The following is a 24,379-nucleotide window of genomic DNA, read 5'->3' as shown; positions in this document are numbered from 1 at the left end:
AATGTCATGACAATAATATATATGCATTATGTATAACAATAATTCTGATGACAAACCACACAATTTTTCTTTGTCAAATACAAAAACGTAAATTAAAATGATACCATTATTTATAATAAATGTCACTTCATTATCAATATTTATTATATCATGACAGGACAGTGGAATTTTAATTAAATAATATCAATCCATAATATTGATTATTTCCTCAAGTTAAGATTTTTAAATGATCTCAAAACTGACAGCTTACCTTTTGCGAACTGTCGTACTTCAGCTTTTAGCTTTTCAAAATCCAACTCCAGAAAGGGGTCAGGCGTTGGTGCTTTAACAGCTGGTGCTTGTGAACTTGTTCCATCTTGCTGTTTCTGCTGTTCAAGCTTCTCCTGGTCTAAAAGATCTTGTAGCAAAAGAGGTTGTTCTTCTAGCAAAGACAGTCTCTTTTCGGTCTTTATTTGCTGTATCGTGTCAGTCTGTAAGGATTCTTGGTCTTTTGCACTAGGTGGTTGGATTGGTGGTATTGAAAAACCTTCCATTTTTTTTACCATGTCGCCATCAGTATGTTCAAGTTCTTGTTCTGTCATTAGTTTACTTGTGGAAAAATCTTTCAAGTCTTCACTTTGCTTTTGAGATGTACTTGCAAGTGAATTAGTATTCTCTTTTGAAAGGTCTCCATGCGATTGATTATTCTCTTGCTTTGGCGAACAATTTCCCCCACCACAACAGTCAGTTTTGTTTTCAATTTTAATCACTGGAGAACTTTCTTTAACTTCAATAACTGGTTTAGTTTCCCTTGTATCAGTACTTGCTTCCAATTCAACTTTACTTTCTTGTGTAGTTTTAGCAGGCAGATCATTATTCTCTGTACCAGTTTTGGCGACCTCTTCTTGTTTACCAGGCACCTGATTGGTATCTTTTGATTCATTCGTTTGTTCTTTCACATCTTTATCAGTGGATTTAAGATTCAGATCCGTTTCTTCATTTGATTTATCAGAATCAGATTTACCGGCTTTGTCTTCATCTCCAGGACAGCCATGTATACCATCACATTTTGTGGTGTGTGTTTTATCACTTGTCAACTTGGTATCCTTTGTTTCCTGAGGTTTTTCCACTAACTCTTTATCAGTAGTATTCTCTGCTTTAGTTGTGGAACTGTCATTAGAGATAGTATTACTTGTAGTAGCACTTTCAGCCTTGTTTATACCTTCTGTACTTTCTGACCGTTCAACTCTCTTCCCCTTTTCACTTTCTTTTTTCGATAATTTATCGAATGGTTTTTCCTCTTTTATGCTGTCCTCCTTTTTGTTTTCACCTTCAATAATTTTTGTAGTACTCTCTGATTTACTTTTATCAGTATCAGTTTCATTCTGTGTTTGTGGAATGCTGCTTGAATTATCAACTGGTTGCGATGTTGATGACATTTTCTGTTGCGATTGCTTTTGTGGATTTTTAGAATCATCCTCTCGGTCATCTCCAATGCCAAGGTCTCGAAATAGCTGTTGGTTATCTTCTGAATGTTTGTTGATATCAATAAGAGGATCTGCCAAATCTAGAATATTAAACTCTCCATTCTGAAATAAATCATCCAAATGTGGATCATGATCTTCCTGTCCATGATCACCACCTTGTGGCTGACTTTGCACACGTGTTATTGATTGGTTTGCAAAGTGCTGATTTTGTGGTTGTCCGAATGGTGGCGTTGGCGTACTGCTAGTTGGTGTGACAGGCACAGACGAGCTGCCTGCATGTGGGGCGGCTCTATGCAATTGATGTTGAATCTGAGGTTCAGATTTAATAGGAAATTGAATTCCTTGATTGGCATTGTTCTGTCGCACAAGATGATCATATGGATCCAGAGAATTCCCATGTGCATCCATTGTAGGTCTCAATGGCATTCTAGGTTGCTGGAATTGAGCACTAACAGCTCTTTGTTGTAACCTCTCATGCAAGATTTCCATATGAGGATTTCTTGCACGTGCAATTCCTCCATGTTTGAGTTCAATGTAAGGACCTTGAGGCCTTTCTGGTTGATTTGTTGGCATTCTTGGACCAGTAAACTGACCTGGTTGCTTCCACTGAGGCATTAACCCACCTGGTGCATTACCATGCATCATCACCTGCTGATTAGGTATATTTTGCATGTCAGACTGAGGTTGCAATGAGTTGTCAAATGTCATTCTTGGGCCAAATCCTTGAGGAAATTCTCCACCTGGAAATGGTGGTCGGACACCTGGATTCATAGTTCCACTAGGATATGGTGGAGGTGGACCTCGCTGGACGTCATCCCCTTGCCAATGCGCCGTTACGCCTTGTGTGAGTGGTTCTCTCTTTTTTCTTCGCATTAATAATTCCTTCAAGTGCTGCCTATTCTGAAATTTTTCATCAGACATTGCTAAATGCTGGCTTTGGTTCTGAATTTGAAATTGGTTAAACTGTTGTCCACTTGATGTTTCGTGACCAGGTGTCACAGGTGGATGCATCTGACTCTCTGTAACAACTGTTGGCATCATTTGTTCACCATGTACTGGACTTGGAGGAACAGATGTTACTGAGGCTGCAGACATAGGCTGCAAAGGTAGATGCATTCCTGTCATCGGTGTCCCCGAGTTGTTTGGAACAGTGTTTGGCATTACGCCACTTTGATTATGTGTCACTGGTAATGACGATCCAGGTACAGTACCCAGATTGACTTTATTAGACATTCCTGGTTCAGACTGAAAATGTTCCATTGATGGATGGCTTACAGCTCCCGGTGTTTGCGGATCCATCACAGGAAAAGGTCCATGTGGCAAATTGTTTGGCAGAGGTGAAGACAGTATTGATTGTTGATTTGGTAAATTATTTGACGGGAAAGGGTGTTGTGGAGTTGATGCCCCTGAACGAGATTGTATTGGGCTCTGAGCAGACATAGAAACGTTCATCATTACTCCGGGTATATTTTGATCAGGGTTCTCTTGCATTCCAGCACCCATTACATTCCTTCCATCACCTACAAAAGAGAGATAAAACAGATTTTTACTATGATGCATTTCATAGAAAATATAATTTGGTAAATTGCATCTGATAGTTCTTAATACAATTCTTTTTTTCAATCCTTTAACTACATGCTTAATTTACAGGAATAGATGCGGATGATTAAAAATGTTGAGATTAAGAATTAACTAACAAGATTTAAATTGATTAAAAAAGCTAACCTGGAGTTTGCTGGTGATCTTCAATCCTCGTCAGCTGTTTCCACCTTCTATCTTGATCCTGTTCCTTCAGTAACTTTACATCTTTTAAGTCTTTTTCAGTCATGGGTGAGGTCATTGGAGATTGTACTAATTGTCCAGGAAAACCAACAACACTTGATAAGGCATGGTTTACAGATACCGGAGCTGACATGCTTCTATTATAAACTGGTGCAGTACCCTCCATCTTCTTCCTTAATATTCCTTCACTTAACTGTAAGCAAGTAACAAAGTATTGGTGTTTTACTTAGGTTATCAACATTGTAAAAAGCTCAATTAAAATGTTTTGAATTTTGATATTTATTGATAATACAGGACATCTCTTTTTTATGACAAGTATTAAGGATGTCAATTCATTGGATCCCCCAAGCACTTTAGTCCAGTTCAATTGTTGAACATTTGACAATGTAGGGGTGAAAAAAGATCAAATTATCGATGTTCTTGGGTTCAAATTAACTTTACTTTAACAAATTTAATTTGCGAAATCCTGAAGAAGAAATTGGACAAAACATTGTTTATATCTTGATTTATGAATAAATGTAACAAATCCAATGTGAAATGATGGAATAAAGAATGTGGCAGAGAACTGAGTGTATATACGGAGTGAGTGAAATAATGGAAACATACCTTTTGAGTAACCTTAAGTTTCTGAGTTGATCGATTGTCCTTAGCATATTGCTGTGAATTAGACATGCATGGTGTTAAGCATGGGTGGCGTGTGATACTTATTGGTACATGCACATGGTAAAGTCAATACTTGTCAATTTTTTTTAAAAAGCCTAATAAGTATTACTATTTAGTAATTTACCAACAAATTTTTAGTTATCTTGTGGACGTAAACATGTTTGCTGTGCTTTCAATCATTTTTTGGGTACTGCATAGGTCCCTATTTGTGAAGCACATTTTTTCTGTTTTTACGGTGTAAAGCTGTGATTGCAGTGATAATGGGGATGTGATCCAAACAGTGATAATACTACCATGCAGTTGCCTTTCCTATAGCAGGTATTGGATTGTCAACCTCACAAAACAATTTTCTCAACAATGACTACATAACCAGAACCAGAAACAAGTTGCTATAGATCCATTACATCAAAGCAACATATTATACCTGAGCACTGTATCAAAGCATGCACAAGTGTCAATTATAGTCATCATCATGTGTGTCTTATTTGTCTTCATTTCCACTCATAATACAATAGAAATTGATACACAATGGAAATTGCTTTTACTCATGAATGGGCCTATGCTGCATAGTGCATATTTTTTAAGACAAAATGATTTGATTGTTGTGAAATGCACTTTACAGCAAAATGTGTTTGGGATGAACTTTCATTTATAAAAATTTAATGTACAGAAATGAATAGAATGCAATCTCATTGTGATAATGGCTAGAGGAACTTACCAAAAATGGTTGCTTCTCTTCAGGTGTGACCTTTCTCCACAGTTTTTGTATTTGCTTTGCCCTTGATGGCCAATCTAAAAGAAATAATTAAAAATGAAATGAGAATGTGATAATCTAGATAAAACTGAATGACTATACTGTGTAGAAAAAGGTAATGAGGTATTCTTATTTCGGAAATGGGGTGTGGTTATCTACGAAGACAAATAATTAATATGTACACGCTAAAGCTTGGTTCGCACTGTGATGCTACGCAAGGACGTAAGCATAACACAATCATAATTCGTTGACCATCTGAACTGACGCTTGTGATTGGTCATCTCATTTGCACTGTGTCTACGACGGTGCATTGCGTTCAAGTGGGAACCAATCTTAACACAAAAAGAGTTTTCATTTATTTGTTTACAAATGATGACACTTTACCTGGAAAGTCTTTCTTTAAATCTGGATAATTCATGTTTGCATAGAGTACTGGTGAGATTGTGGCCATGTTGCCAAGATGTTCGTCTTTCTCCCATTTCTTAATGGCCTTTTGGGTGTATGACATTCCTTCGGTCTCCGCCTCTCCTGATGGCCAAGGTGAAGGAGGCGCTGTAAAATCTGGACTAAATGATGGGCTAAAAGAACAAACAAACTTGTACAATCAATGACTTATTTCATAAAGGAGGCCTTATGTACAAAACAAGAAAACAATCATTCACGTATCAGTAGCAAAGTAGTATCAATGAAACCAAGTGACCAATATATATATATATTTCACCTTATATATAGAGCGTGACCCTAAACAGCATATGCTGACAATCAAGAGATGAGTTATGATGAGTGTCTGTGTGTGATGAGTGTCTGTGTGTGACAGTGGCTGTGTGTATACTAGTACACCTGAGTAAACCCATACTCGTCTCAAAAGATATACTAGGTTCTTTAAAGTGCACGAGCCAGATGTGTACACTGGAATAGTCTTGTCAGACTATGAGGTTTAGAGCATGTTTGATTTGGGAATTTCTGAACATTTGTACAACAGCTGAGAATTTGAAATTGTGTGCACTGTTCTATTCCTGTAAAAAAAGTAGCATAGCCTTACCTTACTAAACGTGGTGTTGTATTAACAGGTGGTCTGTTAAGTGGTATTTTATGCTGCACAGTGGTTGGTATTGATGGCTGATTTGAGGTCAGTGGCATCTGGCCTGCAGATGACACGCTGACAGATGTGCCTGCAACTGTCACTTGGCTATTGGTTGTAGGAGGAGGCTGGTGGTCTGTTGGACTTAACACGCTACCAAATAAATCTATTACTTCTTTGCTATCGATATGAGACAAATCTAAAAATCAGAAATAGTTATAAATGTTATTACTTATTCTAAAAATACAAAATCAATACATACACACACAAGCGAGTATCGGTAAATGTCTTGATTTTAACTTACCACCTGGATCTATCTGACCAAGATTTGAATTTAATATTGAGTCAAAGTCCTCTGTAGGAGCATGATGCTCGGGGTTGTCAGGATTTGTACCAGTGTTCTGGTGTGGTTCTTCTGCTGCCACTGCATCCAAATCAATACCTAGTATTAAAAACACAATGCATTACCAGACTTGTACAGTGGTTACTTCTATAATATTAGGGAACATTTGGTTTGCAAGGATCTTGGAACATCTTATTGTGTGCATGGGACATTGGAATGTGCTTCATCAACTGATTCCACAACAGTTTAAGTCCTCTTTTTGCTAAAAACCAGTAGCTCTTTACCGAAAAATGCCTCCTGAGAAACAAGAGATTATGAATAAATACTCGTAAAGTGAAGGTAAAATATGAGTCAGAAACTCGCAAAACAACTTGTTAGTCCTTTTGAGTGGGATGGTGCGTGGTTACCTTGTAGATTGTCACAAATGGAAAGCTATATATTATTAAGTTCAATACATTTGATATACAAAGTATAAGATTAGTTTCTTAAGTTAATTATTAATTTAATCTGGACAAGACAAAACAGTTTAAAAGAGTATCTTTTCAATTGGATGTTGTTTAAGGACAGCATGCTTACCTGCTCCATGCTTGTCTAAACCATCAGCCATCAGCATTCCCAATATCTCATCATCATGAGTAAACAATTTAAGAGCATCTTCTGCATTACCAAGATCATGTTGCTCCTAAAAAACAACAAACACTTTGTTAAAACTAATAATCATACAATTCATTGCTCATTGCTATCAGATTAAAACTGGGTACGGATCGATGGAATCAGATTCACTTCTCAATGCAAATGAGGCTAACAACAGTGCATGTAACTTAAAGGATTTTATATGCACGGTCAACTGTATGTCTTTATTTTTAACTAATAGTATCAATAGATTTAAAAAAATGCTCAATTTTATAACAAATAACCCTGTTACTACACGCACATCTGGAAGGCAGAGGATGTGAAGACCACATGTCCCAGGATGACTTACTTGTGCATTATCTGTAGCAGGAGCAACACCTGAAGCAGTGGCATTAGTCGTTGATGTCACAGATTCTGGTGGTTTGATAATCTCAGTGTCTTTCTGCCTCGCTACTACTGGTGAATTACTTTCTTCATCTGAAATTCCTGGTGATCCTTTCCTCTTTTTGCTAAAAACCAGTAGCTCTTTACCGAAAAATGCCTCCTGAGAAACAAGAGATTATGAATAAATATTCGTAAAGTGAAGGTAAAATATGAGTCAGAAACTCGCAAAACAACTTGTTAGTCCTTTTGAGTGGGATGGTGCGTGGTTACCTTGCAGCAATAAAAGCCACAGCTGAAGACGGATGGTGCCTTGACAAAACCATGTTTAATAGTAAGGTATGCAAAGATAATCCATGTATCATTATAGGACACCCAATAGGTACAACTACTGGGTAAATAATGACATAAATTTGTTATCGCAAGAAGTGATAACTTTTGAATTTAAGTTACCTGGATGTAAGATGGGAACTTTTGTTCAAGTACGCTTTTTTTCCTAGCACGACGTTTCTTCTTTGGTTTTTCCCCTTCAGCTAAAGGAGATTGAATGGTTTCTTCTTTTATTTGTTCCGCAAGATCTGGTTGCCCTAAGATAAAGAAAAGTATGAGTAATTTAACCAGGATATAGATGTGTTGCGTGGATACCTAGCTGCCCTACGCCAGTGGCGCAACATAGTGGGCAAAGGCCCCTGGTTTAGCACTCCTAATGGGGTCTCCAATGCTGGGCCTCCAATGCTGGGCAGTTGCATTGGGCTGCTCGTGCTCTGGGCCCCTTATGCACTGGAGCCTCTGGGTTTAACCAGTGAGAGTTCATAGCCGTTACGCCACTGGACTAAGCAGTCTAAGGATTTATTTTGAGACATTCCAACCAGCTGTAAAAATCAAGATTATTTACCTTCAGGTACACTCTCTGTAGGTGACTTCATGCCAGGAGGAGCTTCTAACATTGGTATATCTGTTTTTAGCTCTGGTGGGGGTTGTCTTGGAGCCAAGCATGGTCCAAGTCCTCCCCCTCGTTTTGGTCTTGCAATGAAGCCGCCAATGCCTGGCCTATACGGCTTCCTCTTTTGTTTTTTCTTCTTGTGTGCTAAATCTGACATTGTACTTTCGTCAACTACTTTGTTCTCTTCTTCATCGGCCGACCTTTCTTTATGATCTAAATACAGAAAAGTAAATTATTCATTCATTAATAAATATCAAAAAGGATTCTCAGAATATGGTTGCCTGAAAGAATAACAATGGCAAACGACTGGACAGGAGCTAATGAAATTGAGATTTGCAGAAGGAAATGGAGATGAATTGGTCACACACTAAAGAGACCAAAATACAACATCATTAGGCATTGAAAATCAGAGCACTGGATGCCCAAGGCTACACTATCAAACGTGTGTGATATACCCAAATATGGTAGTGATTTTACATCATTACATTTTTTTGCCACATAAAGTTTGATAGTGTAGGCTTTAGAGAAGACTGGACAAGGATATAGCCAGGCTTCCTTTTAAAAAACAGTAACAAAAACTAAATCTTACATTTTTCTGAGCCGTCTGAATTGTAATGCTTAGGGAAATCTTTGGTTTGTTCTGAGTTGGGATCACCTATTTTCTTTAGAAGTGAGAAGCCGTGACTGGATTTTCGTTTCTTCCGCGACTTCTTCCTATGGTGCGACATACTGGTGATTTGCTGGAAACCTGACTCTGTCAGAAACACACCCTCTACTGAATACTGTTTCGGTTTAATATCTGCAAATAGAAAGACAATGATTGAATATAATAACAATGAAAACAAGTAAATGTAAAATAAGATGAAGTATCAATTTTAATAGGCAAACATAATAAGTCGGTTGCAAAATGGTTCTGTAATCACCTAAAGCTCTGTCTACACTATCAAACTTTATGTGACAAAAAAAATGATGTGCCTATTTATGGACATGTCATCACTACCATATTTGGGTACATCACTACCATATGTGGGCACATCACACTTTTTTGTCAAACTAGTTTGATAGTGTAGAAGGAGCTTAAGACTGATTAGTGTAAAATATTACAATCAGTAATTTTGAAAAATAACTTTGATTGCACTATCCGACACAGGATAATAGCTAATAATAAGTGTATGATTTTGCAGATTAAGAGCGAATTTTTTGTACGAAATGCCAAGAGTTATGATTTGACTGCTGTTTCTTTATTAGCCAAGAAAACATTGCTGTTACTTTGAACATATTTCGCAACATTTCTATTGTAACTACTTACCTTCTTTTGGAATTTTAATGATAACTTTTGGCAATGGTGGTGGAGATTTATCTTCTTCAATAGGTAGCGGAGACGGTGGTTTCATTGGGCGACACCACGTACAATGATACCCTTTATCGGCTACCCTTTCCAACTCATCTTCAGTGTGTAAACCATCACAAACTGCATGCGACCATCTAAACAATAACAAAACATATATATTTGATAACTGTAATTATATTAAATTGATATTATACTATATACTATACTATACAGAGTTATAGAGCGCTTTTCCAAAAAAGACCAAAGCGCTGTACATTAATTAAAGCAGTATACAAGGACAAATCTAAATTATTCCTTAGGGAAAAGAAAACTCTTTAACAATTTTTTAAAACATAGTAGTGTACACTTGGACCGATCTTCTTTTTGAATTTTAATGATAACTTTTGATAACTATTTTAAAATTTTTAATAAAAACAACCGATTCTTTATAAGACTATAAACATGTATTGTTTAGGTTTGCACATTGAACATTTGTGGTACACTAGTAGATTTCTGTAATTACAGTTTTATAATGACTAAAAATTGAACTATACCTTTCACACTGTATGCATTGAATAATAAGATCTCCTTCATTGTATGTCCTAAAACAAACTATACAATTTATACAGCTGCCACATGGAGCACACAGTGTGTAGTTCTTTTGCCACTCTGCATTATAACCAGGCGTCGTGGCGCCACACTGTAAACATTTTACACACCTGAAAGAGAATGCGTTCATAAATTACGGTTAATAGCAATTATGATAAACTCAAGAAATGTTTATTTAGGACTTGAAATCACTATCCAAATATCCAAACCATTCATAGAATAAAAATACAAATAAGATGCTTTACACAAACAAACTTGTATTTGGCTTGGAGTTTGGTAGAGGAGTTGTTTTTGACAACAATTTTGACAGTGTTAATATAACACATGCTTAATTTAAATTAACTGGTTCAAATCCTGTCAGATGTCAGAATTTCCAAGAAAGACACAACCAAGAGGTAAAGACAAATAGAATAATTTGTGTATAAACTAAGAAAATAATGGATTAAATTTCAAACAGTTATATTTTATTGCTTACCAAAAAAAAAACCCAATATAAATATCATATTATGCATTAATATTTATGTTTTAAATCTTACCATTTGCATTTCCAACCCCCCTTGGGGACAGTCATCAGAGGTGGATCAAGGCAGTACGTATGATAACTTATGTCACAGTCATCACATAGAAGTAGCCTACTCTCATCCGTTGCTTTACCACAACCTTCGCAAACAGTACAATCCAAGCAACGCCAACCTTTAGACAGCACTACTTTAGTTATCTGCAAAATCATTATAACTTAAAATTGACAAAACCTTTATTGACTAAATTGGAGTTACAACTACAATCAAGGGATTAACAAAGTGTCCCCTTAGTAGGGGGACAAACATATTATGCAAATGTGTCCTCTAATAGGGAGTCTCAAAGGGATGGGTTCTATTGCAGACATGACCTGAAATTCTAAATTTGGGTAGATGGAACCCACCAAAAGATATTAAAATCAATTGTGACTAGGTTCCAGAAGTGTGGTCTACTGCAGTCGATCCACTGTCTGTGTCAGTCACTATCAAAGTGGATGATGAAGAAACATAATAATGTTCAAATTGATACAATTCAATACTTACTCTAATGTTGACACAATAAGGATGGTAACATTGGCCACACTGTGAACATGATAATAAGCGACCTTCTGCACCTTTTCCAAAACTACCACAACTTACACACATATCCTATAAAAGAGTATAAATTATGAATAAATAAAAAACTTGATCAACCTTTTCCTAGTACGTATAGTTGGAATACTGTACAGGTATATTTCCTTTAAAGTGTTAAAGTAACAAACTTTGGAAAGATAAAATAAACCAAAGTTTGACATTTATTAATAAATAAATATATTTTAGGAACCATCATTTAAATATATTAAATGTAACTAACTTGTGAATATGTATATTTGTCTTCTGTTGAGAAGAGCACAACTGTTGTATGCATGTTTGAATCTTCTTCATCTTCATCTTTCCGCCGACCTAAAACTTCTTGATTTGAAGATGGACCAATCTATAAAATAAATAGTTGATAAAAATGCCGTCTTAGTCCCAAAAGAAATTATGATTACCCTGGAAGGATGAGCTGCCGCCACCATTGTTTTTGAGGGGTGTTCAAAGACCAATACTTCCAGATTTGGTTATTCATTAGAAGGAGAATGGCTAACTGTTTATCCAGTTTTAAAAGCATAACATATATGTCCAAGTCGCTAAATAAAATACTCTTATACAAACATCTGTAAATAGTGCTCAGAACTTTCAGTTACATCGAAAAAAATGTATTAAAAATTTGAACATATGACTTACAGATTGTAAACCCGAGGAGTACATTCCTAATTTTAATTTTGGTTTCGGTCCACGTTTGGCTCCGGTTGGTCCTGGTTTTGATCGTTTTCGTCCCGCTATTCCCAAATTGCCTTTGCCCTAAAGAAATACAAACACAGGATTTTTTTAGTTAGCAATGATGACTGTTTTTTATATAATGAGTTGACAAATCAATTCGAGGCTACCAATCCCCTGGATAATTTGTATACATGTTTAAAAAAAGGTTTTAAGAATAGAGCTTACATATTGGCTAGAGGGTGAACTCCCGACACTCATTAAAATAATTTTCCGAGTCTAAAACCGGCTCAAAAACTTAATAGATACCCTGATTATTATATATATCACCTCACATTTAGCCTTTGTCTTTTAATCAGTTAATTAATAAAGTTAAAATAAGTTTTGTATCATCACCCTTTGCAAAAAAGCCGTATACGATCCGTATACGCTGAAAACGTATACGACGTATACGGATCGTATACGATTTCACTGTTTACATTATTTCCACTCTGTTGCTCCACAAAGAGTTTGCGTCGTATACGTTTAGCATACGTAACGTATACGTTGTTTATTCATGATAAGAATATCGTATACGGGACGTATACGGATCATATACGAACAAACTAGGCCATTTTATAAATTATAATAGCAGTAATGAGTAGAATAGAGCTAAATAAAACATTTAAATTGTCATTACAACAAATACGTACGTAGGCTCTGGCCTAGGGCTAGGCCTCTAGCTAGCACCAGCCATTAGATAGGCCTAGTCTAGTAGTATTAATTATTAATAAGTAGTAGGAGCTAGAACATAAGATCATATTTATTTCTATATTTATTAGATAGCCTAGGCTACCGATAAAATTCAAACAACGTTTTTCGCAAATAAATAAAGTACGCTAAACAGGTATACTACTAGGTAGGCCTAGAAAAAACAAGGGGCCATTTTCACAAATCGACGATGTTGTTTGCAGTTTTCCTTTATAAAAAATGACAGAGGTCAGTAAGTGCAGCCGCCGACGACGACCGAGCGTCGCTCGGTTGCCTACAGTTCCAACTCGTGGTCGACTCGGCTCCCTGGTGGCCAATCATGCATATCATCGGGTGAATCATCGGGTTCGTCGTTCTCAATTCGTCACGCCACGTGCGAGCTTTGGGTGGTCAAATTACATCGTTATGTTAAGCGATATTATTCCGCGACGTGTGTTGTAGCAATGGAGATGGAGTAACAATAATTCGGCAATGCCGAAGAGGAAAACCATGACCCAAAACAGAAGTAAGGTCATTATAATAATTATTATTTAACGATGAATACATTCGGATTTTGAATATATATAAATTGTATGAATTATGAATTATATATGAATAAAAAAAATACAATTAATGGTGATAGTAAATACAATTATATCGAATCTCAATTTATTCCCGGTAGCGAACAGATTGAATTGCTTTCATTATTTCTGCTTGGTGATTAAGAAATCATAAAACATATCTTTCTTTATTTTCATGGTATTCCAATAATTGTTTAAAAAATAACTACCCTCAACTTTAAATAACAAATTAAATAAGTCTACTAAACATTGTTGATTTCCCATGGACCCAACAATACCCCAACTATTTCATTAATAATTGTTTATTTGTAACAGTTTATTTGAAATCCTTGTCCTTTGTTAATTCAATTGTGTGACAATTAAATTAGATTGTACATGCTTATGCTGTATATTATGTAAAAAGATGATTCATGGTATATATCAGATTCTTAAAAAAGATCAACACTTTGAATTCTTAAAATGTGTTCTATATCTTTATTTGGAGTTAGACTCGTACTACATTCATTAAAATGATAAACAAATAGCCGGCAGGCGTGTGTACAGAGGGGGATTATCAATGATGGAGGCATAAAAATGGGGGCGTAGGGTACCATTTTACCAGGGAGATGTAAAATAATTATTTAACAAACATTTAACTGGTTGGTTTTACTGCGTTCGCGTACAATTTATCATTTGGATTTTTTAAGTTATATGTAGGTTATTGTATTTATCAGTGACAACTCTAGGAAATTTACAGCAATTAGTTCTGTATGCCTAAAATAGTAAAATGCTCTAAATAAAAACGTCGGAGCTTCTTTTTTGTATTTCTGGCTGTTGAATGTTTTGTTGGCACCCCTAACTCTGCAACGATGATATCCATAATGCATCGTATTTCCATTTCACCGTTGTTGATATACTACTAGACGTAGGTTATTAAAATAATACAATATAACCAAATCTAATATATGTGGAAAGCTAGCTAGCTTATTTTCACAATGAGTGTACCACAGACTCTTTTCCTTGGCGTATTTTCCCCAGGCCTAGTTAACTCTTTGTTTACTGGAGCTGCTGCAGTAGCTATATACTGCATATTCGATATATACAATTACAATTATGCCTATAGCCTAGCTAGCTAGAAGTCATCGAATTTACTATCTACCTGGGCCGTAACTAGGCCTACATCCCTTCTTTTTTTCTTTTTTTTATGGTGAGTCAAAACCCGTAGCCAAAAAATCAACAATGATGATTGAAAATGAATGAAATCTGATCCATCCATGTGATGCATGCATGCAGCGCACATAACACAGGCACGTTTTGGGCGAATTTATTTGGATCATTCCATATATATAATAGGGAGCCACATGTATTCTACATTTTTATTAAATCGTAATTTATGGATTTTACTTACTCGTTTTAAATTTAATATACTGCGGGCCCAATTTAATATTTACTTATTTATTTCCAAGTACATTAATATTATTTAAAGCACTTTCAAATTAATAACAGCACATTTTGTGTGATTCACTTATTAATGGAACATACAAAAGGTAAAGAAATAGCAGAGGGGATAAACAAGACAGAACAGCCTGGGTGGGTTTTTATGCTTGCTAGAAAAACAACGTCTAGTAAAATACAGCACCAAATTTTCATTCGCGAAAACTATGAACTAAATCATCATATGGAATTTAATGTACATATACCGACTGAAAAAAAAACCAAATTGTACATTAATTATTGAAGTCAAGATGCTCCTGCGATCGTAAACGTATGCTATCGTCGTCTTGTAAAAAGAGGGACAGTCCCTTTCCGCTTGGTAATACGATGCAGTTTGTATACACGCGTCGTCGTATACGGATCATATACGGATCGTATACGGAGCGTATAATTAGGAAATTGTTTATAAATGATCGTATACGGTTCGTATGTGTTTATTATGCGGGCAGGAACTTCCGAATTGACGTATACGTTTCGTATACGAAGTGGACTTCCTATACGAAACATATACGAAACGTATGTAAATCGTATACGTTCGTATACGGTTTTTTTGCAAAGGGCAGTCTTTTGTTTTGTTTAGTCTAGTGTTGTTCATGTAAAAAGTAAACAAAACTTACCCTTGGCCTACCAGCTCCAATCTTTTTCTTACTTGGCTTGCCTAAAGACGGAAAGAAGGAAGATGCACCCAATACAGCACTGTGCTGGGCCTGCAAAGACGGTGTAGAACAAGGTCCAAATGCTTCCTCCTATGAAGTAAAAATAAATTTAAATCAACTACTGCTTTAAACAGTTTATTATCTTCTAATATTTATAGGTGATTTTTCTTTAGTTCAATTATTAAAGATGACAGTTCAATTATATTAAAGATTCAAGTTAAATTTATTATCTTTATACTTTAATTTAAAGCTACTACCAGTAAGCAGACTACATGCTGGTATTAAAGTTATGCTAAGTTTTAGCATAATTGATGGTTTCCTGCTCGCTGTACAAGCATCACTTTGTGACTCACAGTTTATTGTGTATTAAACTAACAGGCCAAGACTAACATATTAGTATATCAAGGCAACACAGACATATTTTATAAACAATTTCAAACATTCATATATTATATATTCTCATATTTATATTTTACAGATGTTGAAATGCTATAATTTGTTACTTGCACTGAATGATAAATACCCACTTATTCAAAATAAATGAATCTTTCACTTCATAGATGAATCAATCTTTCACTTTTTTATCTTAAATAATTTAAACTAGAATATTAATAAGAGCAAATCTAAAATAACCATCTATGTTATTTAAATCATATTGGAAAATGTGTTATTTATTTAATTTGTATTTTTGAGGGAAAAGAATGAAAATGATAAGTTCTGCAAACGAAACCTAGAAAATGAATATATAGTAGGATCCTTCCTTTTGAAATACCTATAAAAAGGACACCACTATTAAGGGAGAACATTCCCCTGAAATGAACAAGGGAGGGGTCATTTATTCATGAGAAACATGGGTCCTGAAGGGGTAACCTAAATAGGGGTAAGTTCTATTATTGATTAATGGAAATAAGATAAACTACAGTAATCCACAAACCTGTATGGAAAGCGTATGATAATCAGGTATAAATCCAAGATCCATACTGGCTTGAATGTCTTCTGTTGGTGAGCCTAACAAAGGATCTTGAGATATATCCATGTTGTCATCAAACTGTACGCTATCTAATGATATCCTTGGGCAGATGTGTCTTGAACTGGTCCTCACAGCAGTTACTGATACTGAATTACAATTGAAAACAGAAGGAATTATTATACTATATGCATGATGCACCGTTACAAAACCAAAAACAAAAATTAGAAAGACAGCGACATATAAGATTAAATATAATATTTTAATTTTAGATAAAACTTAGAAAGAAACGATACACAAATGTTTCTTGTAGATAGATATTTAAACCTGCGACAAAACGTGTTTATACATACAGTGGGTTTCTTTTTGTGCTGCTTGTGTATATGTTTCTGGTTCTGTATCTGTTCCAGAATTTACATCCTCTGATAACAATGAATTCTAAAAAAATAAATTATCATTATATTATATGGAAAGTTATATAACTTACTAGAACTCATTCAGCAGTTGGTAACTCGCTAATTAATGTGTATAGAGAGGATATAAAAAAAAATATATTCATAGAAGAGGGTATTAAGGTACCAATGCTGTGACCCATTATAGTCATAATATAATTTTTTTAATGTGATGTGCCCAATATGGATATGATGTCATATCACTACCATATTTAAGCATATCACTACCATATTTAAGCAAATCACTACCATATTTGGTCACATCACACTTTTTCAAACTAGTTTGATAGTGTAGACAAAGCTAAGTATATTATATCACTCAATTTAATTAAAACACTTAGTTCACACAACCATAATTTGACATAGCTTTAAGATAAATAACTTACATGAGATGATGACAAGAAGGGTGATGGCTTGCTGCGGCAATCAGGACAGAAGTAGTTGCTTGGTTGACCGCAGCTTTTGGCCTTTTGATAAGCACTTATTACATCATTAGAGTCACACTCTGCATGCACATATCTAAGGAATGATAAATGACGTTTACAATTTATAAAACTGGTTAACTAAACTTAACAGGATTCTCAGATATAAGGTGAATAATATTTAGGTCATTTTAATAAATCTTTTTAGTTTAATTTACATTTATATTGCAATTCATATGAACAATGCAATTACTAAGAGAAAACAGAACACTATTCTTTCATAGTAAGGCTCAATAGCATCACCGTATCAACTACTCCCTCTAATTTCCCATAAGGAAAGAATTTCTACATATAATCTCTTGTACTAACCTTGTACAGCGATCACATTGTACCATAAGTTTATGAGTTGCATGTTGTCTATAGGCCTTCCCACATATCGGGCAATATAGACCTTTATTACGCTGCTGATAACAACTATCACACACTGAGTAATTCCTATGCCATCGTGAGCTGGGCCCACTTCCTGGAGTTCTAGAACCACAGTCACCACAAACCCGACAATTCTAAAATTGAAATGAATGTTTTTGTTTCTATTATAAAAAAATTGGAATAAAAAATCTTTTGTGTTAACTGTGCAGACTATTTCAAATTTCTAGTCTAAACAGAAATGCAATATTAAGTGTAACTCCCTGAAGTTGGAATTAAAATAATCATTCCCAAGAAACAGTTTCTTAACCTAAAATTCATGGATATATTCTTAAATTGGATGGCAGCCAATCGTTTGAATTTTTTTTTTATAAATGTCTGGAAGTCGACCAAAATTTAAATACATAGTATTTTCTAGTTTTAACGTGGCAGTACAGGTGAGATATAGCTGCATTATAGAGACAGTGTTAAAATCTATGTTACCATTACAAACTGGTCTATCGTGTAGTGTAGCCAATAAAACTTGTTGTAATTCTTACCTTACACTTCCAGCCATGTTTAGGAATTGTAGTCATAGCCGGCTTCAGACAGAATGTGTGATAGCCTTTGTCACAAGAATCGCACAATAGGATTTTGTTGTCATCTCCAGGTTGCCTGAAATGAAAAAGGAGCAAACCCACAAAATAATTATTGATATTAACCATAAATTAAATGCGTCATTATCATCATTGCGATAAGATTTATTTCCCTGGACAAACCATGACAAACAGTCATATAAAAAAAATGTTTAGCTAGCCAAATAATGTATTTAGAGAAATCATTTAGAAATAGAAGAATGCAAAAAATGAATGTGATTTCCTATTATAAAATTGGCTAGACTAAGACCTTTTAATATTGAATACAAAAAAAAACTTACACAATATAATAATTTTCAGTACATGGAGACATACATATTTATCATTTAGTTTAAGCTTAATATATTTGTGGATCTTTGTTTTGGGTCATAGTAAGACACGTTTCATTTTTAACTAGGGCCCATGATAATAATGCTCCTTTTATTCATTATATACTTTGTACTTATGTTTTTTATTTTAATTTTAATTTTATTTTTAAAACCAAAAACAACAGCAGGGACAAATCTGCCACTTACAACATGGTAATGAGTGATGGGCCTGGGCTAAATAAACTATTATAAGATAAACTTCTTCTACTAATGTAACCATTTCTAAGTACATTGCCCCTACTAAAGGGAACACAGAGGAGATTGTTGTTTCTTAAATACAAAAATTGGAGATAAAATTGCAGTTAAAAATAGAAGACATTGAAAAAGAAAATCATTGTGACATCGTCGGAAGGAAGTGGGGAGATATGGAATATATCTCCTTATAATCTTATGTCATCATGATCAAAATAAATGTTCAAGATATGAATGAAAAAAAAAAGCATTAATATTTTAAAAACTGTGAAGAATCATACCTGCAAGTTTGACATATCTTGCAGTCAGGGCACTGCCAACCAGCACGCACAACAGCATTAATAGGAACAGGAGGGTCAAGACAATTCCCATGATAGTGTTGCCCACAACTTGTGCAAAACAACATTTCTATTATGTTACCAGCTGCTCTACAAAAGACACAACTTAGTTCTTCTTCATCAACTAAATAAGTATAAAATGAAAAGAAAAATGGTAGTTAGTGTTTTGTTACTATTTATAGATAAGTCTAATCCGTTTTGGTTTGAATAACCATGTAAATATTATAAATATTGACATACCGAGTTCGCTGTAGGAGCCTAGAATGTGTGATGTATGTGTTATTGTCTAATTTGATTTGATATTTGAATTGAATATATTAAACAATATATAAACCCAAGTTGCCTACTTACCTAAATCTTCTGCTTGATCCAGATGGTTGAGACAAAGTAAAGACATAGTTTTGATATCCTGAAAAAAAATGTAATGATTACACTAATGTTTTTAAATATGTGCATCTTATTTTTTTTTTTTTTTTTTTTTGTAAAAGATCTTAAAACTACAGAAAAGATCCATGCAACTTTCTTTCTTTAGCTCATATCACTGAAGAAAGAAAGTTGCATGGATTTTTTTTATTATACAACAATGCTGAATAAATGTGAAAATGAACGGATTTCCATACTCATTTAAATTATGACACTGATTCAACCCTAGCTAATACTGATAACTGTGCACACTTTAGGTCTCAGACTTGTGGGTAGCTAATGTTTTACTATTCCTCACGATGCCTGGTCTAAGTTTTCTGAATGCATGCAACCATATATGTTTACTCATGATTACATTATGGGATTGAAATAACCCATGCTGTTTTAAAATAAGTATTTCAGGTAATGTGAACTCAGGACCATAGTATTAGTAATTAAGCTTCAATGTCAAAATTTAAACATTTACCTGGAAGGCTCCACAACTTGCTGCACATGGGTAGTGGTAAAACTTGGTGCACCTCAATACCCGACACTTAATTGTTGCGCCAAACCGCCTACAATACGAGCAGCGTTGTGTGAGTCCACCGAACACAGCTTTGTCAACATTAAGCAGTTGAAAGTTTTCATTTTGGCAAACATTTTCTGACCAGGCAGCACAGCAATGATGGGCAGTACAATGACCTTGGGAAAAAAAACAACCATGGTTTAATTATTAATTTCATTAATTATTTACTGTGGGTAGAAAAACTTACATTTTTTTTTTACACAATCAATGTCAAATATTTTGACAAATGAAGTAAAATAAAGTTTCATTTAATGTAATGGAAATAATCAAGAAAACTTATAAAATAAAAAATAAGCTTTTTAATTAACTGCAAACTAAATGTTTATTCTAGGTGTAATAGGCAAAATATTTATTTATTTTCCATAATATATTATATTATAATCAATTACTAGAAACAAATGTATGTTAGGTGTTACCTGATGGTTCAAAGACATGGTTTACATCTGGCTCATCTGCATAGCCGACTAAACTTAACTCATCAAACTCAACCCCAGGCATTGCTCTATCAACAATGGCTGGATTACTCCCTCTTGGAGACCGGCTACTTTCCCTGTAGACAAACATCAGTACACTTAAATCAATGCTATCAATAAATTAAATGCTAGTTTAAAAAACATTTAACACACAATTTTTTTCATATACCAAATCTATTATAAATATATTACACGACAATAAATATATGTATACATTTTACAGTTATTTGTTAGACCAAAAAATAAATACATGTGTAGCAAGAATGTACATGAATCAGGACTTACATGCATTAAAATGAATTGTGAAAAATGACAACATACCTGGTTTTTGCTAGACCTTTTACCCTTCTTGATGTGACATTCTTGGGGCTTTTCTCACTGGGTACGTACATCGAGTCATCTTCACTCGTCTTACGACGGGGAACAATTTTCTTAAACGGGTTAAAACCTGGTGTAGGATCAAACCTAAGGAGATCCCCTTGGCCTAGTAAACTCTTCTCACCACAGCAACATAATGAACACACTGGCTCAGATCTGAAATTAAAGCATGGTCAATATGTTACTGTACATCAATATATCTGGCATATTAATGTATTCATTTTAAAACTATACTCAAGTAGTCTATAATTAATTCAGTCTTGTTTACTAATGTTATATCAGTCAATACACTTTGATACTAATTGTAGAAGATTGGAATGTTTTCTTTCTTAACTCCTTGCGCTGAATTTGATAAAATTCCTAACTTCACATTGCTTTCTTTCAAGAACTTAAGTGGGAAGTAGATGTAAAAGTAAAATTTATCGGACACAACATAGGGTTGTTATTAGCTCTGTAGTGTAAAAGTTGTATAATAGATTAATCAATAAAAAGCGTTTAAATACACTTTCTTACACAATGCAGAAGATAACATTGTAATATTTAAAAGCAGAACTGACAATTCGCAAATAAACTAATAAAATGCAAAAGAAGCAACATTATAATTTGATTGAGCAACTTACGGGTCCGATTCATCAACAGAGAGCGAACCAGTCGGTTTCATATCATCCACTAGACTCCTTTCATAGCCTTGATTTGGCATATCACACATCATATCAACATCACTCATTTTACGATCTATGTCTGTATTGTCCATCATCAAATCATCATCCATTTTAATGTCTGTAGGATCTAACAATAAGTCGTCATCATGCTGGTTGTCATCATGACTATCAGGAGCTGATATCGGTAGGTCTGTAGATAGAGATCCTGTACTAGAAGCTGGTGTTAGGGCTTCCCCTATGTCGTCTTCCCCACCGCTGATCAATCTACACGAGTAGGAATCAAGCCTATAAAACAAATACAAATTTTGATTAATATATAATTGATTATCATCATTAAAAAATCTAGGACAAATTACTGTTTGTTAAAAGGTTTTGTTTAATTATAGATGAAATAAAAATATGACTGAAAACTTGTGTATCTACTATGCTTTGCTTTGCATTCGCTCCCATAAAATATTACAATGCAGGCCTTTTCTTTTGAGGTGAGCGAGTGCTAAAACAGCCCTTGAGGAGTGTGATTTACAACACACTTAAATTTGGTAAACTTCTACACACCAAAATACAAACGGCACACCTACAGAATCCCTGAATGTATTGAGGAGTGCAATTTGTAGCACACCTATCATTTTAAAAATACAAGGCCTGACAATACTGTACAAGTACTAAGTAAACAAACAAAAGACTAAATTCATCAGTAAAATTTATACAGTAGAATAGCAGGAAATATTAGTTATACAATAAATGGGAATTATGATTAATTAAATTAATAGATTAGATTTAATAATTCAATAAATTTGAACTTGCTTTTTTCTTGGTCTTCCTCTTCTTCTTGTAGACATTTTCTCTTCATCAGATGGAACCTAAAGAGAAGTTTTTAAACCACATAAATGAAAATCCATAAAATATAAACAAAAGGTACGACTTTAATTATAAAAGTAAAACTTACTTGATCTAAATCTGGTTTAGGCTTGATTATTGATGGTTTCTTTTTACGGCCTGAAAGAAAAGAGATATCATGAATTGAAAATACTAAACCTACAAAATACAATTTACTATACACACAACAACTCCTATTTGTCCATTATACTACAACTTTTATTATAGGAACAGTGAATTGGCTATCTGTCAATATGTCATGCATGGCTGATTTTAGCTTTTTTTTAATGTATTTCTTATTATCCATATACTTTGATTGCTTTTTTTCGGCCAATACTGCGTTATCTGCTTTTGCAGTCTGGTGGTAATACTGTACGTAATTGAATATTTTAATTGAATCAAGTTTATGATGAATGGGCATTGTATGAAAAATCAATGCTGAACATTTTATATGATCTTATAATTAAAAAATACACCACAAATATTAGCTGATGTGTTTTAATTGAAAAACATACTGAACATGATGGTTCTGGAATCACATTTTAAATTGTAACTTTCTAATAAAACTAAACTGTTAACTATGTTATTTGCAATACTTTTATTTTTTAAATGATGTATTTATTGAAATAAACATTTTAATTTATTTAAGAAAACTGTACTGTAGACAATAAAATTCAATTTGTAAGTTAATTTCCCTCAGGTGAATTTATAATAAAAATAATTAGTTATACAAATTATGCCTTACAGTACAATTATCAATTCCAAAAACCTAACTGATTAATTGCCAAGTTGATTAGTTTGTTATTTCATTTATTTCTATTTTCCTATGTTAAATTACTTACAGTATTCCTATTGAATACTAACATTACTGCAATACTGTCATTCTACTGTAGTATTAGGGCTGGTTTTTGCTGCGAAAAAATAACCAATAACCACACCATGCACAAATAAATTACTGTACCCCCAATATCTTTGTAGCAGAAACCAGGACAAATTTACAATTAACCAGTTAAAGCACGGCAGCCTAAAAATAACAGAAACGATTCGATGTTGGAAGTCCATTTAACCGCTTGTCTCTTTACAACTTTTAGTTTCAACGCAAAATAACGGTTATTTTAATGTCCGCCGTTGACAGCGAGTCACTCTTCAATGTTTGACCGCTGGAGAGCATTGCATTTTGGGTGATAATAATATTTTTCATTGATTGCAGTTAGCGTTAACGACAGGGGAGGATTTGAGATGAAACAGTGCACCAGGATAACTCCCTACTCTTTCTGAAATGCACACAAGGTACAGAACTGTAGATGTGTATACTAGACATCTAGTTCATCTTAAGTACACTATCAAAAAAAAATGACAACAAAATGTGATGTGCCCATATATGGACATGATGATGTTGTTCTATTACTACCATGTTTGGGCACATCACTACCACCATACAGTATTTGGGCATATACTTTTTTTTTTCAAACTAGTTTGATAGGGTACATCTACTAGAACGGGTATTGCTAAACACCGCAAACCCTGCAAACCTCCAAAAAAACATAGCAAACCCCACCGAACCAACATAAAAGTGATTGAATCATGTAGTGTACAACCCACTGGGTATATCAATGTAAAAAAAAAATTAAATTTCTACTGTTAACAACTTATTTTTGGGGTAAAACATCATTTTTTGGTCAAAAATGATTGCTAAACCCCGCAAACCTAAAAAAAAACCATAGCAAACCCCATCGAACCAACATAAAAGTGATTGAATAATGTAGTGTACGACCCACTGGGTATATAAATTATTAAATTTCTACTGTTAACTACTTTTTTGGGGATAAAACATTTTTTGGTTAAAAATTAGCAATCATTTTTGACCAAAAAATGATGTTTTACCCCAAAAATAAGTAGTTAACAGTAGAAATTTAATTTTTTTTTTTTACATAGATATACCCAGTGGGTTGTACACTACA

General features: G+C 34.3%; 1 protein-coding gene across 4 annotated transcripts in view; it reads right to left on the bottom strand.

Annotated features, from left to right (window-relative positions):
- LOC140040196 (histone-lysine N-methyltransferase 2C-like) overlaps positions 1-24,379 on the bottom strand; it is a 46,513-nt gene that overhangs the window by 19,414 nt on the left and 2,720 nt on the right. For 3 of the 4 annotated variants that reach the window (XM_072085946.1, XM_072085945.1, XM_072085947.1), the window contains exons 3-34: positions 22,489-22,538; positions 22,347-22,402; positions 21,501-21,827; positions 20,824-21,036; positions 20,446-20,579; positions 19,931-20,145; positions 19,393-19,450; positions 18,985-19,165; positions 18,048-18,162; positions 17,452-17,645; positions 17,047-17,179; positions 16,562-16,646; positions 16,176-16,357; positions 15,203-15,331; positions 11,770-11,886; positions 11,357-11,476; positions 11,047-11,151; positions 10,522-10,703; positions 9,931-10,095; positions 9,356-9,531; positions 8,636-8,845; positions 7,999-8,259; positions 7,557-7,690; positions 7,072-7,266; positions 6,666-6,771; positions 6,051-6,188; positions 5,708-5,945; positions 5,050-5,243; positions 4,630-4,703; positions 3,855-3,905; positions 3,192-3,441; positions 251-2,986 (exon numbers count right to left, since the gene is read on the bottom strand). In XM_072085946.1, the coding sequence (XP_071942047.1) occupies positions 251-2,986; positions 3,192-3,441; positions 3,855-3,905; positions 4,630-4,703; positions 5,050-5,243; positions 5,708-5,945; positions 6,051-6,188; positions 6,666-6,771; positions 7,072-7,266; positions 7,557-7,690; positions 7,999-8,259; positions 8,636-8,845; positions 9,356-9,531; positions 9,931-10,095; positions 10,522-10,703; positions 11,047-11,151; positions 11,357-11,476; positions 11,770-11,886; positions 15,203-15,331; positions 16,176-16,357; positions 16,562-16,646; positions 17,047-17,179; positions 17,452-17,645; positions 18,048-18,162; positions 18,985-19,165; positions 19,393-19,450; positions 19,931-20,145; positions 20,446-20,579; positions 20,824-21,036; positions 21,501-21,827; positions 22,347-22,402; positions 22,489-22,538 (7,524 nt within the window). The remainder of the gene's footprint in view (positions 1-250; positions 2,987-3,191; positions 3,442-3,854; positions 3,906-4,629; positions 4,704-5,049; positions 5,244-5,707; positions 5,946-6,050; positions 6,189-6,665; positions 6,772-7,071; positions 7,267-7,556; positions 7,691-7,998; positions 8,260-8,635; positions 8,846-9,355; positions 9,532-9,930; positions 10,096-10,521; positions 10,704-11,046; positions 11,152-11,356; positions 11,477-11,769; positions 11,887-15,202; positions 15,332-16,175; positions 16,358-16,561; positions 16,647-17,046; positions 17,180-17,451; positions 17,646-18,047; positions 18,163-18,984; positions 19,166-19,392; positions 19,451-19,930; positions 20,146-20,445; positions 20,580-20,823; positions 21,037-21,500; positions 21,828-22,346; positions 22,403-22,488; positions 22,539-24,379) is intronic. The other variant, XM_072085948.1, reaches the window with a different exon arrangement.

This window comes from Antedon mediterranea, chromosome 2, assembly GCF_964355755.1.
Source record: "Antedon mediterranea chromosome 2, ecAntMedi1.1, whole genome shotgun sequence".
In the NCBI taxonomy this organism is placed as follows: domain Eukaryota; kingdom Metazoa; phylum Echinodermata; class Crinoidea; order Comatulida; family Antedonidae; genus Antedon; species Antedon mediterranea.
This window is presented reverse-complemented; position numbering and strand designations above follow the sequence as displayed.